General features: G+C 41.0%; 1 protein-coding gene across 2 annotated transcripts in view; it reads right to left on the reverse strand.

Moving 5' to 3' along the window:
- Nucleotides 1-15,217, reverse strand: part of cplx1 (complexin 1) — a 69,338-nt gene extending 54,121 nt beyond the window's left edge. Inside the window, exons 1-2 of one of the 2 annotated variants that reach the window (XM_004571141.5) lie at nucleotides 14,850-15,217; nucleotides 13,957-14,075 (exon numbers count right to left, since the gene is read on the reverse strand). In XM_004571141.5, the coding sequence (XP_004571198.1) occupies nucleotides 13,957-13,987 (31 nt within the window). In that variant the 5' untranslated portion in view covers nucleotides 13,988-14,075; nucleotides 14,850-15,217. Of the gene's footprint in view, nucleotides 1-13,956; nucleotides 14,076-14,305; nucleotides 14,488-14,849 lie in introns of those variants that run through there. The other variant, XM_004571142.6, reaches the window with a different exon arrangement.
- Nucleotides 15,218-16,360: the final 1,143 nt, after the last annotated feature.

A 16,360-nucleotide genomic window follows, 5' to 3' on the forward strand; every position in this document is an offset into this window, starting at 1 on the left:
TTCTAGGTCAAAGCGTGAATCAGTAATAAGCATCAGTGGCTCTCACACAGAACAGTGTCTCTCAGCTCTCTGGCGAGGCAGGTAGGAGTGTTTTGATTCCCTGAACTCCTCGCCAAGATCACACACACACGCACAAAAAAATATCCATTTGGAGTTGTAATTAGCACCGAGAAGCAAGAGAACTGTGGTGTTTGTATGTTTAGGTTCAGAAAGGCTCATTTGTCTGCACGGCTCACTGAGCGGAACTGCCACGTGGTGAAACTGCGCGTGTTTTTGCTTATTTGTCATGCCGATGGCAGTCCTAGTAATGCCATTTGCATTATTTAGTAAATATGGATTCACTCAGTTAATTAGCGAGAGACATGGATTTGCTCACCTCTTCAAACAAGAAGGTGAAGGGCAATAATCAAACCAAGGATAAATGTATATTCAGCTGAGCACAAAGACTAAATGATTCATCTATCAGTGAACTTTGTTTCTGAGGCTGATGAGACATGTTAGAAAGAGAGCAGAAAGATTTTCACTAATTACGTGTGTGATAACATCACTGATCTACATGCAGATACACACAGTAAGTTGCTTATACACTGCTACAGTATTAATGTGGGGGAAATGAGTCTAAAAATCTAAAGAAAACCAGCACAAAAACACTTTTCTTATGTGATTGATATTCCTGATCTGTAGATCATTTTCACCTCATTTAACCACATTTAAACAAGAATGTTTGTTTTGGTGTCCAGAATAGGTGTGCGTTTATGCCTGTATTCTGCTTATTTCTTTCATGACTTCACTCACAATAGAAGCCTGAGGGAATTTCCCTGCTGAAAGTGAAAAGTTTAGATTGACAGATGTGTTGGTCACATGGGGACTCCCTTTGCAGTTGATGGGCTGCCCACTCACGGCAAGTTGTTGCAGGGCAGAAAACCCCCACAGACTTCTGAATGTCAGTCTATTGTTGTTACTATATAAGGAATATAACTATATAACACTTTGCAAAGAGCATCTGGTAGGTTGTAGCTCCCGTAACCTGAGAAACTTGTGCTTTGATTCACACTAAAACCTTGTTTTTGTCTTTGCATCACTGAAAGCCTCTGATGTCAGATTTTCACAAACTTGTATTGACTTAAACACCAAGTCAACTGCTACTTTTCTCTTTTAACACTTTTTGCCAATAAGTGGAGATTTTATTATGTATCACGATAAGCTGCTTTGGCTCAGATGTTTGTTTTTTGTTCACTTAAAGATAGTAATACAGTGTGAGAATATGGCATTTTCTCTGATTCGCGACTATTTGTGTGCCCCAGTTAGACTCAGAATTATTCAAGGTTAAGGGAAGATAATTTTCCTTTTTAAATGATAACAGTATCCTTGTGTGTATACACCTCAATTTGCTTCAAAACCTATGATGGATGATTTGTTAAAAAGAATGGCCAGTGCCCAAATCAGAATTTAATTCAGTTCAATTCAATTCAAGGACTTTATATTGTAAGGTAGACCCTACAATAATAAAAAGAAAACAGAGAAAACGCCAACAATCATACCATATGAGTAAGTGCTTTGGCCAACTTCCCCTGACAGATGACAGGAAAGGGCTGCTTACATTTCTGGTCCAGCTGCAGCTGTAACACTGGCTGGTAGCCTTTGTGATGTTTTTTAAGTGGTCATCTGAATTGTTAGTTAGTTGTGGTTTTGCCTACAGAAGAATGCGATTATTGTTCTTCTTCACTCACATAACTTGTGAGATAGTGACTCATCACAACCGACAGAAGGGGACATAAGTGCACACAAAGCTGACACAAATTCACTTTTTGTGTATCTGATGTCATTAAATCCCACGCCACACCTGGACTTGTATCACGGAACACCAGTGTCGCTCTGCACACCATTTTGAAACCACTGGGCTGCAACTTGAGTTTCAGAAAATTCCCCCAGGTTAGTCCCTGTCACTTGCTCTGTGATCATCGCCCAGACAAAAACACAGTCTGACATGAAGGCCTTCAGGGTGACTTGCTGGACCATCCATACATCAATCATCTTCAGGCAGGCATTTTTTTAAATTGTCCCTTTCAGTTCAGCCAGGTGGAGGGAAAAAAAAAATCATCTTTTGTGTGGAAATTCTTCCTTTTTCATGGTGATTTTGAAAGTGTTTCTTAAGTATAACTTTAGAGCCGAGTACACAAATAAGCAGTTAGCATCTAGCCTTTGTCTAACATCTGTCAGCTCCTGATAGAAATATATTACATTTCATTTGAAGGTGGTAATGTATCCTTTTCGCCTTCTAGTATATTACATTTAAATCCCATTACACAATAATGTAGTTCAGAACCACGTTACTGTTGATGTTTTTAAGTTAGCGAATTTTGATGGAATCTGATTAAGATATATCAGAATTACTCAGTTTAAAATGTTTCCAGACACAGTGAGCAATTTGGGATTTATTTTTCTCATGTAAAGATTGATCCACTGATCCATGCATTTTCTTCCAGTTATTCAATTCATCTTCAAGGGGATATGTACAACAATAAATAATTGAAACATGCATTTATAAAGCCTGCCAGAATACAGCAGTTGGTCACATTGTGGTTCAAAGGAGCTGAATTGTGTATTCAGAAATGTGCACTCTTAAAAAAAACGTCTCTGCACCACGCATGATAAAAACTGCTGCAGCGGAGGTGTCTAAAAATGGCAGATATCATTACCGCAGCTCAATTTATCAGCATTACATTGCCTTCCTTCTTGCCTCATTTCTTTGAATTCACTTAAAATTGGTTAATATCCACCATAAAACATTATTCTTTATATGCCAAGTCAGCTGAAAGCCATTTAAGTGTGAAGAAACTCATCTGAATTGTTCACGGAGATTGCACACTCGGGCACGGAGGTTTTACATGAAATCCAGCAGGAAGTGTGTCATGTTGAAATTACATGTTGTGTTATCTAAGCTTGTGGTTTAATAGTCAACTCTTCTAAATAAAATAAGTTATGTTTTAAAACGGATGATTTTTTTTTTCATTACAGGCCTGAGGGACCAAAATAGCTTGTTGCAATAACACAAGCATGCCGGCAGGACTTCAGCTGCTTTACGATCGCACTTCAGTTTCCTGTTTTTCAATAGTTTAAATGAAAGAATAACTAAAAAAAAGAAAATTGTGCCTTTACAGTTTTAAAACTGACTCTCTATTATCAGTGCAAAGGCTCCTCTGTTTAAGGACAGTAAGAGGATGGAGGTCATGCCTGTAGCTCTAAGGCTCATTAGTGAGAGTGGACAGAGCGTGAGGATGAGTGGGGTGGAAGACGAAAGGCAGAACTCTATGAGGACAAGCAAAGAGTAAAAGCATGGAGTAGAGGGCACGGAAAAGCCATTAATTTACAAATGTAGGTTTGTTTGAGGATTCTTTGAGGGAAAGGAAATCCACATTAGTGCTAAGAAAAGTGTGATTTGAAAGCACAAAAGTAATTATGTGCAATACAGAAACTCATGGCGCTGTCTGAACTAGCAAACAGCATCAGCGGGTGAGTAAGGTCATGTGGGAGTTATATATCTTCATACAGACATATATGCTCCAGGGTTCTCCAGCTAATCCTAATTAATCCTTTAGGATAATTATGTTTTATCACCTATGTAATCGCACAGCCACAGTAACACTGTCACTATTAGTCATGACACTTCAAATTAATGCATTTTTTTTTTTTGCACAACTCTATGTGGACTGTATTTTCACACAAACATGGCACCCACGTTAGCTTAACATACGCACTTTATGTGAGTATTTGTGCGGCTAAATGTAGCGATGCTGTTATTTTCAGCAGTGGTTCAAAGCTTTTTATGTGTGACGACTACAGATGAGCTTATGACGGAACCGTCAGATTGGCTTATGTGTCCCTCCACTCATCAGATGTTTAGTGCTTATACTGACTGTAATATTGCACATAGTCATAAAAGTTTAGCTTGGCCATAGAATAATTTGCACATTTTTCTCTTTTTCTCAGTAGGCCTAGTGAAGTAATCAGTACAAATATACAGATGTGTTTATGAGTACCAAACATTATTTTTAGGTAAACCGCTGAGAATCAGAGGGATGCAATGAGATATGACATAACTATGATCAGTTGGAAATTCTGATAAACACTGAGACTCAGATCTAGACAGCAGATAAAAAATTAGGATAGGGCTGTTTGTCTTCCAGTTTTTATGGAAACCCATTTGGAAATCACTGGATGCCTGAATGTTAGAATATTCTTCCTGTCCGTACCTGATACTGTGCGCTCTTGGTTCACGTCTCTGACCTTTGTTAACAAAAAGCTGAACTACTCTTGAGGACTACCTTCAGTCCATACGCACTTCAGAGGTAGTCGCTATGTTTGACAGCAATTGTACACAAAATGTACACGTAAAATTCATTTTCTCTTTTAAATCACATACTGCTGGTAAATCACAAGTAACCTATGAGATAAGAAACGTGTCACAAAGAAGAGCTGGAGCTGAAAACTGACAGTATTGTGGGCGTTCTTTTACGTCCCTCGAATGTGTATATTGGTATTGGCATTCCCTAGTGTTATTATCTGTTGACACAGAAGTTTGTCTAGAGAATGTTTACATGTTTGCTGCTGTATCTGCATTGTTGTGGTGCAGTTTGCCCTCCTGTGGTTTACAGCTGGGGGCACGAGGCCCGTCGCATCCCACTGATTATGGCCCCAGAGTGCGTGTGTGTGTGTGTGTGTGTGTGTGTGTGTGTGTGTGTCTGTATGATCCTCGGTTTGTTTATCATGTCACTAACTTTGAATGTGATGTTTTTCTCTTGGTTGTGTGTGTCCGTGTTCATGCATCTATTGTTTGCCTGTTTCATGTTGTTTGTGCTTGTTTGTGTGTTTGTCATTTCTGTTGCAGTCTTACTTGGAAAGCCAAAAGAAAAACCCAGAAACACACACACACACACACACACACACACACACACACACACACACACACACACACACACACACACACCTACCTTATCATCTAATGCCAGCTAAAGCCAACTACTAAGGTCCACCCTAGTCTCTCTGTTTGTCACAGACTTTGTCACTCTCTCCCTCTAGCTCACTCCCTCTCTATCCCGCTGTCACTACGCACAAAAAACACACTAAGAAACACACACATGCACACACACCTACACACATATTCAGACAAACATATCCTTCTTTCCCCTGTGGCTGCCTGATTGAGGTTTCTTTGCCTCGCCCTTCAGATTTACTGTAATCGGTGAAGGAGGACGGCAGGAAAGAAATAGATGGAAAGTTAAATTGAAGGATGGGAAAGCAAAGAAGGGATAAAATTAGTGATCCAGTAAAATAAGAGAGGCTTAGGGAGCTGATCTGGGAGGGTGGGTGGAGGGGGTGATGTGGAAGTGAGAGAGGTAGTGACACGAGGTGGAGTAAAGGTTTGGTCTCAAAGAGGGATACAGTGATGCAACCAAAACCTTGGTTGGTTGCTAGCAGTGGTGAAATTGAGTACAGAGTACAGAAAACAGAGACTGTTTACCTTCAAAGTAAAAGTTGCACATTTTGAAGCATGTTGGTTGGAGAAATAAGCCACAACCTTTACTTTGGAGGTGAACGTTCTGTTCCAGTTTGTGTCAGTGATGGCGTAATACCACCCTGCACCACAAGATGGTACACTGAGTTGGTGTAACTTTAATTTAACCAGGCACATGAATAACTTTCAGTGGCAGCCGGGCAAAAACAAAAAATATCAAAAGTGAAACAGCAGCACACATCAAACAACATCAACACACTCAGAGGTAAAGCGCTGCCCCCTGGTGGTGAAAGGGTAATTACGAAATGTACCTTTAAGTATGATTTGAAACTTCCAATAAATACAAATTTTAGAAATCATAAAATTGTATAAATCATTTTTCTATGACCTTTTACCACAACTTCAGCTAATCAGATGATGCGATGGCAAAGAAGGAAAAAAAAACAGAAATCGGAGAATGATGAGCTTTGAAAGCTAGCAAGCCGCTAGTGAATGAAAAACTGAAAAAAGTCACCTTAAATAAAAAAGGATTGGGGGAACCATCCATCTCATCACATTTGAACAGCATCCATAGCTGCAAACTCAGTGGCTTATAGTTTCTCATATGAGGCTGACTGGTCCAAACTTTCTCCTGCAATGAGTTTCTCCACCACTTCTGTCGCCTTTCTACAAAGGTCAGACATTTTTCATGCACTTATGTACACATGCATGTGCACCAGTCATTTTAACTTCCTTCAAAAAAAAAGAAATCAGCTGCTATTGTCATTTCTGTGTTGAGGTCAGGCTGGAAGGCTAGAGAGAGACTCAGAGGCTGCTGAGGACAGAAAACAACTCCAATTAAAGAGAGATTACAGCTTCTGCCGGTCCACAGTGCAGCGTGACTTTACAACATCTGCCGTCAGCGGCTGATGATAAAACACCAAGTTTTAAAGATCAATTTGTCACTTTTCATCTCCTCCTACACCTCATTTACTTCCAAGGCTGAGGGCAGGAGGAGGCCAGAAGAGAAGGGGGGAGGAGGAAGGAGATGGAACTGCAGCCTTATTGCGAGAAAGAGGTGAGAGTGAGAGAGCTGACTTCTCTTTACGAGCACTTTTGATGATGTCATTTGGAATAAATCCTTCCCTCTGCCCCCTGGCATGGATTCCCGTTTTTGAAATAAGAGCTCTTCATACACACACAAACATGCACACACAAACATGCACACATTGCTTTAACAGCAATGGACATCAAATCAATTCCTCATTTGTCCTGATTTTTTTTCTCCCTATGTGACACTAATGAGCTGTATCAAGCAGTTCTAAAACACAGATCCAGGAAGTTCAGGGTGGGATTTATCCCAATAAAATGTTTAGTCTGCATACAAGTTGTACATTGTAATATGTGCATAAGAAACCTTTTATTTTGTGTCATATTTCCACCACACATAACTGTTTGAAGCAGGAACCGTTTTGAAATATGTCCTTGGAGAAGTGAAGGTTAGAGAGCTAAACCTGATGTAAACAAAGCCAAACACACAGAAGGATTGCATGCTTAGGAAGAAGGTCTCACTTTCATAACCTTCTTTCTCTTTTTCACTTCTTCCTCACGCCGTTTTTATTCTGGCTCGATAAAAGTTTGAATCTGGGTTCAGCTTTGTTCAGGATTACATGTTTTAATAATAATAATGATGAATTTGCTTCACCCACACTGGTACATGACGGCTAATGATAGGGTGATGTGATGTCAATCAAACACAGACTGTACACACTCACACAGTCAAACTCTTCGTCACACTCATTGTGCCCTCACCCTTTTTACTGTTTCTCTGTAATTAGCATGACACTGGACCTTCACTGTGAAAATACAAATCCATATGTTTAGTGTGTTTGTCACAAATCACGTGAGTTGCCAGATTGTCTGTGAAGCACAAATTAAGAATCTCTTTTAGCAGATTTATTTTGGTTATTGCAAACACTGTTTGCGTAAAATCCCTCATATAAACACTTAAAACAACACTTAAAACAAATCCTGCAAAATTAACAAAAGCAATTATTTTTGACACTTAAAAACTGATATGCATAATCTTGAAACTAGCCTAAGGAGGCCAAATGAAAGAAAGCACATGAATGACTATTAATCATTTCATAGCTGGATTAGCTGTCTTAGGTGAGTTTAAAATTATATTTTTGTGAAAAGTGACTAGAAACAGCAGAAGGCAGTTAATTATGCTACCTTGATCTGTTCAATATAGACCACACCAGAAAGAGCCACTGCAGCACTATGGTGCACTTAGGTGGCATATTGACTAGTCAGAGGAATGAACTGTTACGCTACCACAGAAAGCTAACACCTAGCCACTGGGCATGGCAGGATTATTTAGTCATGTTCTCCGAGCTAGCTGACATACTAAGTTTCACCATCCAGTTAATAATCAAGAAATAAATGAATAATAAATGATTAAATTCACATTTGGGAAACTGATCTGAATAGTTTAGGGCAGCGGTCCCCAACCTTTTTTGTGCCACGGACCGGTTTGTGCCCGACAATATTTTCACGGACCGGCCTTTAAGGTGTCGCGGATAAATACAACAAAATAAAACTAGTAACGGAACCGAAAAAAATAAGATTTATTCATAACACACGTGAAAAGACCCAGGAAATGGTAAATGGCCTGCATTTGTATAGCGCTTTTCTAGTCCATAGGACCCCAAAGCACTTTACACTACATTCAGTCATCCACACACACATTCACACACTGGCGATAGCAAGCTACATTGTAGCCACAGCTGCCCTGGGGCGCACTGACAGAGGCGAGGCTGCCGGACACTGGCGCCACCGGGCCCTCTGACCACCACCAGTAGGCAAACACAGGGTTAGTATCTTGCCCAAGGATATTTGGCATGCAGCCAGGATGCAGTCTGGGATCGAACCACCGACCTTCTGATTAGTGGCTGACCTGCTCTGCCACCTGAGCTACAGCCACCCAGGAAAACAGAGTTAACGAAAAAAAAAACTATAACAAAATAACGCTAAAAAACGATAAAAACCCTGAAAACCATACATTTCACACCCGAGTCTCACTCTCGTGGCCCGGTACCAAATGACTCACGGACCGGTACCGGTCCGTGGCCCGGGGTTTGAGGACCGCTGGTTTAGGGTGTTGTGGAGCACCTCCCTCACTCTCTGACCTCAGTAAATATTTTCCGGATGATTTTAAGGACTCTGATGTTAGTTTCAGGTTATTTTGATTAAAGTGTGAAGTTCATTTTGTAAGTTTTAGTCAGTATAACAGTCAGAATGGAGGATCATCCAGGGTAGTCAGCAACTTCTGAATCACAAGTCTTTAACCAATCAGGGTGCAGTGTTCTTAAATTCACAGTCAGATTGTCACAGTCCTGGGTCGTATTTTGATATTCATTGTTTATAGTTAGTCCTTTTGGCATTAGGTCCTAGGTTCCTTAGTTGTAGTTATTATTCATTGTTTAGTAGATCTCCTTTGGGTCGTCTTCCCATGTATTAAATTTCCCATTGTTGTTTATTGTGTCTTATGTGTCATGTTTCTGGTCTGCCTGGTTAATGCTGTCATGCCTGTGTCTAGTCATGTTTTCCTGTTTATTTTGAAAGTCCAGTTTTCATGTCGTTGTGTTTTAGTTTACATTTCCTGTGCATCATTATGTTCATCCTAGTCAACTGTTTCCTCATGTGTCTCCACTTCCCCTGATCACCTCATGTGTGTATTTAAGTCCTTTGTCTCTTACTGTTCATTGTCAGGGCGTCTGATCATGATAACCTTTTGTTATCATGGTCAGTCATAGGTTTGTCATAGTTTTTCATAGTTATGCTTGGTGTTTCATAGTTTCACGTTTTCAGCCGAAATAAAGGCTCGCCTTCTGTTTGCAAACCAGCTCCTTGCCTCCAGTGTCTGCTTTTGGGTCCGCTTTAACAAACACACCGGCACTGTGCCCGACAATAGTGCGTGACACAGATCCACCACTCCCTTGCCGTGTCCAGTTTCAAGCAACCAAGATGGTGAAGGTGAAAAAACACAGCTTAAGGCTTCATAACAGGACTTTACTCGCCAGTGAGCAGAGATGGGCAGTAACGTGTTACAGTAACGTGTTACAAGTAACGCGTTACTGTAATCTCATTACTTTTTTCAAGTAACGAGTAAAGTAAGGGATTACTATTGCAAAAACAGTAATTAGATTACCGTTACTTTCCCGTAGTAACGCTGCGTTACTGCGTTACTAAAACTGTGATTTTTTGCGAGAATGTCTCATGACAGTGATGTAAGCGAGTGCGCCGTTCGTGACAGCAGCTGTGTGCAGATCAACAATGGATCATATATCGAGTGCAGGAGAGAGTATGAGCATGCAGCGTTTAAAGCGTGGAAGTACTGACCTTATTTTGAGTTTGATTTCATAAAAAGTGACAAAAACATTAGTGTCCGTTGTGCGTGGGAAGAAAACTTCTTTTTACAGCAAAAAACCCCCCTAAACTTCCGAGCAAGCACCGAGTGCGAAACGACGTAATGGGAAACTCACAGAGAAACTCGCGGATTCTTCCGCTGACCGCGGCACACCTGCACCAGGGTAAACCTCCGCCTGCCCCACTCCTGCTTTACAGGTGAAAATAGAGCAACAGGACCGCTGAGTCTTTGACTTTATTTATTTTCTGCTGTGTTTTACTTGCATCTATTTGAAAGAGTGAGTGTAAACACAAAAAATATTTTATTTTATGTGCTGGGATGTGCAGAAAATAGGTTTACATGTTAAACTAATTTCTTCAAGTCAGAGAATGGTGCATATAATTAAATTTTTGCTTGATGCATAAAGTTAAAAGATTAAAACTAATAAAACAAGTTTAAAAAAGAGACTTTTCCATTTGATTACATTTTGTATGATGGATTATGCAGAAAAAGTAGAATTGGGCTGAAAGATCTATTGCTTTATCACCTATTCAGGTTGTAAATCGTGTTTTTAAAAAGTAACTAAGTAACTAAGTAAGTAATTAATTACTTTTGAAAATAAGTAATCAGTAAAGTAACGGGATTACTTTTTTGGGGAAGTAATCAGTAATTAGTTACTGATTACTTTTTTCAAGTAACTTGACCAACACTGCCAGTGAGTGACATCACATCTTTTATACTCTCTATGATAGCAGGGGACTTGGGTAGAAGTGGATATAGGTGCAACAGTGAGGATGTTTTGTGACAACTTCTGTTTTTGCCTCTCTGGGTGTCTCCTGCCTCACAGCTCAGTGTTGTACAGAGTTATATGTCAAAATACACCAAAATGGAGGATGAGGGGTTGAGGATGGAGTATGTAGTTACCACTGGTTAGCATCATTACTCTATCAGTACTCACAAACTTTGATTGACAGAGTAAACACACAAACACAAACCAGCGTATTTGTTCTAACATCTTTTTCAAAGTCTTCTCTGCATGGATCCTTGACATGAAAACATTTTTGAGACCTCCTGATCTATGACTTGCATTTCAAAGGACGAAAGGTTCGCGGATGGCAGATGAGTACACCTTGCAAGGCGACCTTTCTCTTCAGCGTATGAAACAGACAGAGCACAGATCGGTGCCTAGATGGGAGCAGATGGAGTGTGAGTTTCTCCTAAGAGCGCGCAGAGAGAACGAGAAGTGAGATAATAGCTCACAGCTAATCCACTGCACACTAAAAACTCATTACTTCTTAAGAAGAAAACAAAAAACTTGCTCCCCGAGATGGAAAGAAATACTCTGCTCAAGGTGAAGACCTTGGCACAGCCTGCCTGATTTTCCTCATGTGTGCAGTTTCTTTTATGTGCGGTTCAGCAGATTTGACTCGTTTTTATTGACGGGGAGCTTTGTACCAGCCTGGCAGTGGGCACCTGCAGCTCCCAGGACACCCACTAACTTAACAGCCAAATGTTTGAACACACGATGAACACATTGCTACGGAACCTGTCAAAAACACAAAACAGGAAGCTTCGTAAGTACATATAATAAATATTTTACATGTGTAGACTTTTCGATGCAATATTAATCATCAGTGCCATTGAATTATAAGTATTCTATAGGTTTTTCTTTGCCTGAATCATAACAATTTCTTAACGAATTTGTCTAGGATCGTATAGACTGGAACACAGGTAGCTGTGTGTTTTACATCAGTGATGGTTGCTTTTACATCACTGAAGAGAGAAGCAACAGCAAGTAGGAAGATCCCCAAAAAAGTTTCAGGTATTTGAGATTAAAAGAAATTTGCTGTTCAGAGGAGCGATGAAGGTATATTTTTTAAAAAGTCCTTGTCATCTGCACTTGTCATTGTGCCTCTGATGATGATCATTGCCAGAAGTGGGAGACAAAAGCTGTGCACTCAAGGTTTAAAAGAAGATTACGCACCCATTTCACCTTGCATTTCACTTGATTATTCAGTAAATGCCTCCAGATTGCTTTGATGCTACCCTGACTAGTAACAGGGAGCATTATGCTGCTTCTGTTTTTGCATGATGTAACTTGGGATGATTGGTTACAACAGCCTTTAGGGCACTACGTCAAACTGCAACCCAATTGTGATCTTCAGCTACCTCTAAGAAGATGTTAGCTAAGGATCTGGAGATCATGGCGGAAGAAGAATCGCGGAAACGGTGGCAAGCAGGACGTCCAGTAACAGTAATTTCAAACTGGCTTTTAGTTTGTTTTTTTAGAGCTTCATGAAACAAAAGTCTGTGAGACAGACAATGAGCTGATCTTCTTGCTGTGGGAAAAGTAATATTAGCATGCTTGCTTTGTCTTACTGTAATACACTAGCATTGCATTTCACAGTTTCACTGCATTTGACCAGCGACTAGCTCTCCAAATCTTTTAACTTGTTAAAAACATGCATGTGTAGCTGTCCATATGGTGGGCAGTGGAGGGTTGCCAGGGTGGGATTTCTGAGTCTTACAGTGGTGTAAAAATGAATCACAATTCAAACATGTGGGGGTATCCAGCTGTAAAACTGTATGGCCTTAAAAAGACATTTTGCAAGAAATGAAATTCAATCCCCAAATTTAACATTTTAATAACAAATACCTGCTCATCAAAGAATTGTGATGTTTAAAATAAATAACTAAAGCTTGATTTGTGCGTTTCACTTGATTACTCTGTAAATGATTAATTAGTAGTTTCCATCCAAATGTTTTTAATGTTCTATATAATGAATGCACATATTTGAAGAGACCTCCTTGTAGAAAAGTGGAGTAGGCAGGTTTTTGTCTCCTATAGGAATGTAAAGGCTAAAGAGTGCATGGAAGAAGAAGAAGCCATTGTAGCATAGTCATCATATTAATGAGCCACTGACAAAAAATTAAATTAAATTAAAAAAAATGTCCAACTGGCAAAATGACAAGTTCACAAAATGACACCAGATACCAGAAGCATCATTTTAAATCCAGCATTCAGCGAAAATGTTGCCATTCTGTTATATATTCATGAATAAAGACAATCAGAAGAACATTCCCCGCCATACATTATGTACTACATTACGTTTCAAAAAAATTTACTGTGATTCATATTAAAATATGTTGGATCCTCCCTCGATAAAATAATTCACATCGTCATCGAGTTTTACAATTTTTTTTTTAATTTATTTTGCGTAACGTCGAAAACAGACACGCAGTTGGAGAGATTAACTGCTCTGATCACAAAGCGACCTCCGCAAACGCAGCTTACATGTGCTTGAAAAGTCAAACAGCCTTTTGTTACCTTTGCTGTTCAGGGGGAAGGTAAACCACTTTCATTCTTTGAACTGTCCCACGAATCATCACGAACCATCCGCTGCTTTGTGAAAACCATCTCCGTCATTTCACCTTCCACTGCACTGTCTGCATATTCATAACAAGTTCATACCCCTTCAAAATTCATTACTCTGTTTTGGTATTCACATGTTCAGGGATTCACTGCAGCACAAGCCATTAGAAAATCACCCCCGTGCCTGCACGCGGGAATGAAATTATTTAAGATTAGATTGTGCCTTGATTATCTTTTCTTCCTCAGGTGGAAAATGTGCGTTCAGCATCTCGTGATAAGGAGTCGCTGCAGAGTCCCGGCCAAAAGGCATCTCTGTGTTTTTGATGGGTAAGACTGAAAAACGATAAAATGCCCCTTTGACTGCACTGGTTTAATCGCGTTAGAAATCATGAGCTCACTGAAGTATGCGCCACAGGGGCCAACTGCGCCACGCGCGCAAAGACCAACCAGCAGATGTGGAAGAAATGCGCAAAAAAGCACCAAAGCGCAAAACAGGAAAGAAAAAGAGAGAAATTCTTGAGATGTGACAATCCAATAATGTTTGCGTGGAAAAGGAGGGTGTTGGATACAAAAGTAATCACTTTGGAGAGTAATTAAACCTCTACAAGAAGCAGAAACATCGGCGGACTCACACTCATCACATCCGTCGTTACAGCGGATAAAAAGGGAAGAACTTACCTCCCAGCGCTTGTTTCATAACGAAATTCATGATGATGGCTTTTAATTCCCTGCCTTCCTTATCCGAGCGATGTTACATTCAATAGTTGCGGAAGATGAGAAGTCCTTTGTTGCCAGATCTGCAAATTAAAACGACAAGCACGTTAAGCACGGAGACGTGTATTCAGCTTAGGCTACAGTCGACGCTCTTTATACTACATTTGTTAAGCTGAAATATGAAACGGTGATTTCTGAAATGTTTGCAAGAGGTGCTTTTGCGTGTAAAACACATTTCTTCGATGCGCCAACTGAAGGGCACCGAGGTCAATGGTTCGAACACAAAAGCGCCAAACATGTCACAACTACTGACCAGCTCAGAAACTACTGCTCGCGGTTTATCTGCGAACGTTTTGCTTTAAAATATTTTCCAGGACAGCTGACGATCGTTCAAACCGTGTACGGCTAAGCTTTGCCTGCAGTCAGAGCACTTCTGAGAAAGTGCACCGTGAAAGACCCTCAGTCTGGCAGGACGGTCTGCTGTCACGCATGTGAATCCCGGACTAAACCACTCCTGTGTATTTTTCCTGATCATGTGGTAAAACTTTCCATCCTCCATTGGAGGGACGTGGACTCAGCCATCCCGCTTCAACATTAGAAAAAAGAAAAAGCTACTTGCACGTTAATGAAGCAGAAATATCGAGCTATGCACGCATGTCTACAGCTGAAATTGCAGTTGGAACATATGTTCAAAATGACCCCCCTTTTATGCATGCATGTGCTGGGATTGTGTGAAAGGAGAGGCACACATGCACTTCCTAGTAGTAGCTGCGAGCCTGGTTTCAGCACCACGGCGAGTGGATAGCTCCCTAAACCGTTGGCTTGTGTTGAAGCAGCCGCATCAAGCGTCGATTTACCTCCGTCCGGCGCCTGAATGAAATTCTCCTGGCACACTCACACACCGAGCACGGATCGAGGAGCAGAGCTTCAGCTGCAGTACCCTCCGGAACGAACTTATCCTGCAGCAGGCAACAGCAGCACGGGCTAATCTAACTGCTCGTTCCTTGCATCTCCGTCTCCCGGGGCTGGAAAAAGGACGTCCTTGGTGCTTCCTCCTGCTTGCCGCTTCGTCTTCCTGCACTCACTCACTCACTCACTCACACTCACACGTAGAGACAAGGAGGAGGAGTGGAGGGGGTGGCGGTTTGCGGAGGGTGAAGCAGCTGCCGTTAACACTGTGATGGGAAGCAGCGAATGAATCACATGGAGGGATGGAGAGAGAAACGTCCCACTAACGTCCCCCTGACCGATAGAGAGAGATCAATTATTCAGCCCTGACGCTGGCTGGCTGCTCGGTCCTACAGCCCGCCCTCCCATCTCTGAAACGAGAAGGGGGACTCGGTGTGTGCTTAAAACGGTGGTGCAGAATATCAGCTATAGGCTGGGGGTGTTAGGAGACACAACATTTCTCGCTTCTTGGCTTGGAGGTGTCGTTTTCTTTTAGGTGACCCACATTTGGTTTGCATTCAGGTGTCCCCATGTGTGTGTGTGTGTGTGTGTGTGTGGGGGGGGGGGGGGGGGGGGGTCACATCATGTTCCAGATTTCTGGAATTCTCTGTATCCAACTGTTCGTTCCTTCCTTTTAAATTATATCCACTTCTCTCTTTAAACAGCGTCAGTGTCGTGCACAGACTCTGTAAGGGACACGGACCTAAGGGGGAAGAAGGCACCTCTGCTGTTTTACATTCATTCATGTTGTGGATCGCGGCGGGTTGGGGGGGGTTGCTCCAGTATTTAAGGATATGCAAAAAACAAAAAACAAAAGACAAAACAGAAACAGAAACAGGTCCTTTATGTCCAAGAGAGTGGTGTGTGTCACTGTAATACTACCCTGCACACAAAGAGATTTTCTTCTCTTACCTTTAATTTGACTTGCTTGTGTAAGTGTGGGATGTACTTGGCAGGAAAATAAATCGCAGACATGCATGAAAAAGGAAGGTGTTGGTTGCACAGCGTCAATAAAATTGATAACAAAAAGAGTAAAAACTGACGTGAAAGAGACTCAGAGAGGACACACAAACTAAATGAACATAAACAACATGAGGCATAAGTGTGCAGGCGGGAAAGAAAGGGAGTGCCTCACAAAGAATTAGGCTTTGAAGTAAAGCGGGAAGTAAAATGAAAGAAAGACCAAGTCATGAAAAGAGCAGACACACAGACACGGGGGACGCAACAAGAAAAAGGAAAATACTCAGCAAAGAATGAGGTAAGCAAAAATTACCAGGGATAATTACAAAGACCATGACAGTGTTGTAGAGTTTGTTTTATATTGAATTTGTCATTCAGGAAAGACTTTCACCAACATCTGGTCTACTAAATAGAAAGATTGATGCTTTTTTGCTTTTTTTTTCATCTGCATGGAAACAAA

This window comes from Maylandia zebra, linkage group LG2 (assembly GCF_041146795.1).
Source record: "Maylandia zebra isolate NMK-2024a linkage group LG2, Mzebra_GT3a, whole genome shotgun sequence".
NCBI classification, from domain to species: domain Eukaryota; kingdom Metazoa; phylum Chordata; class Actinopteri; order Cichliformes; family Cichlidae; genus Maylandia; species Maylandia zebra.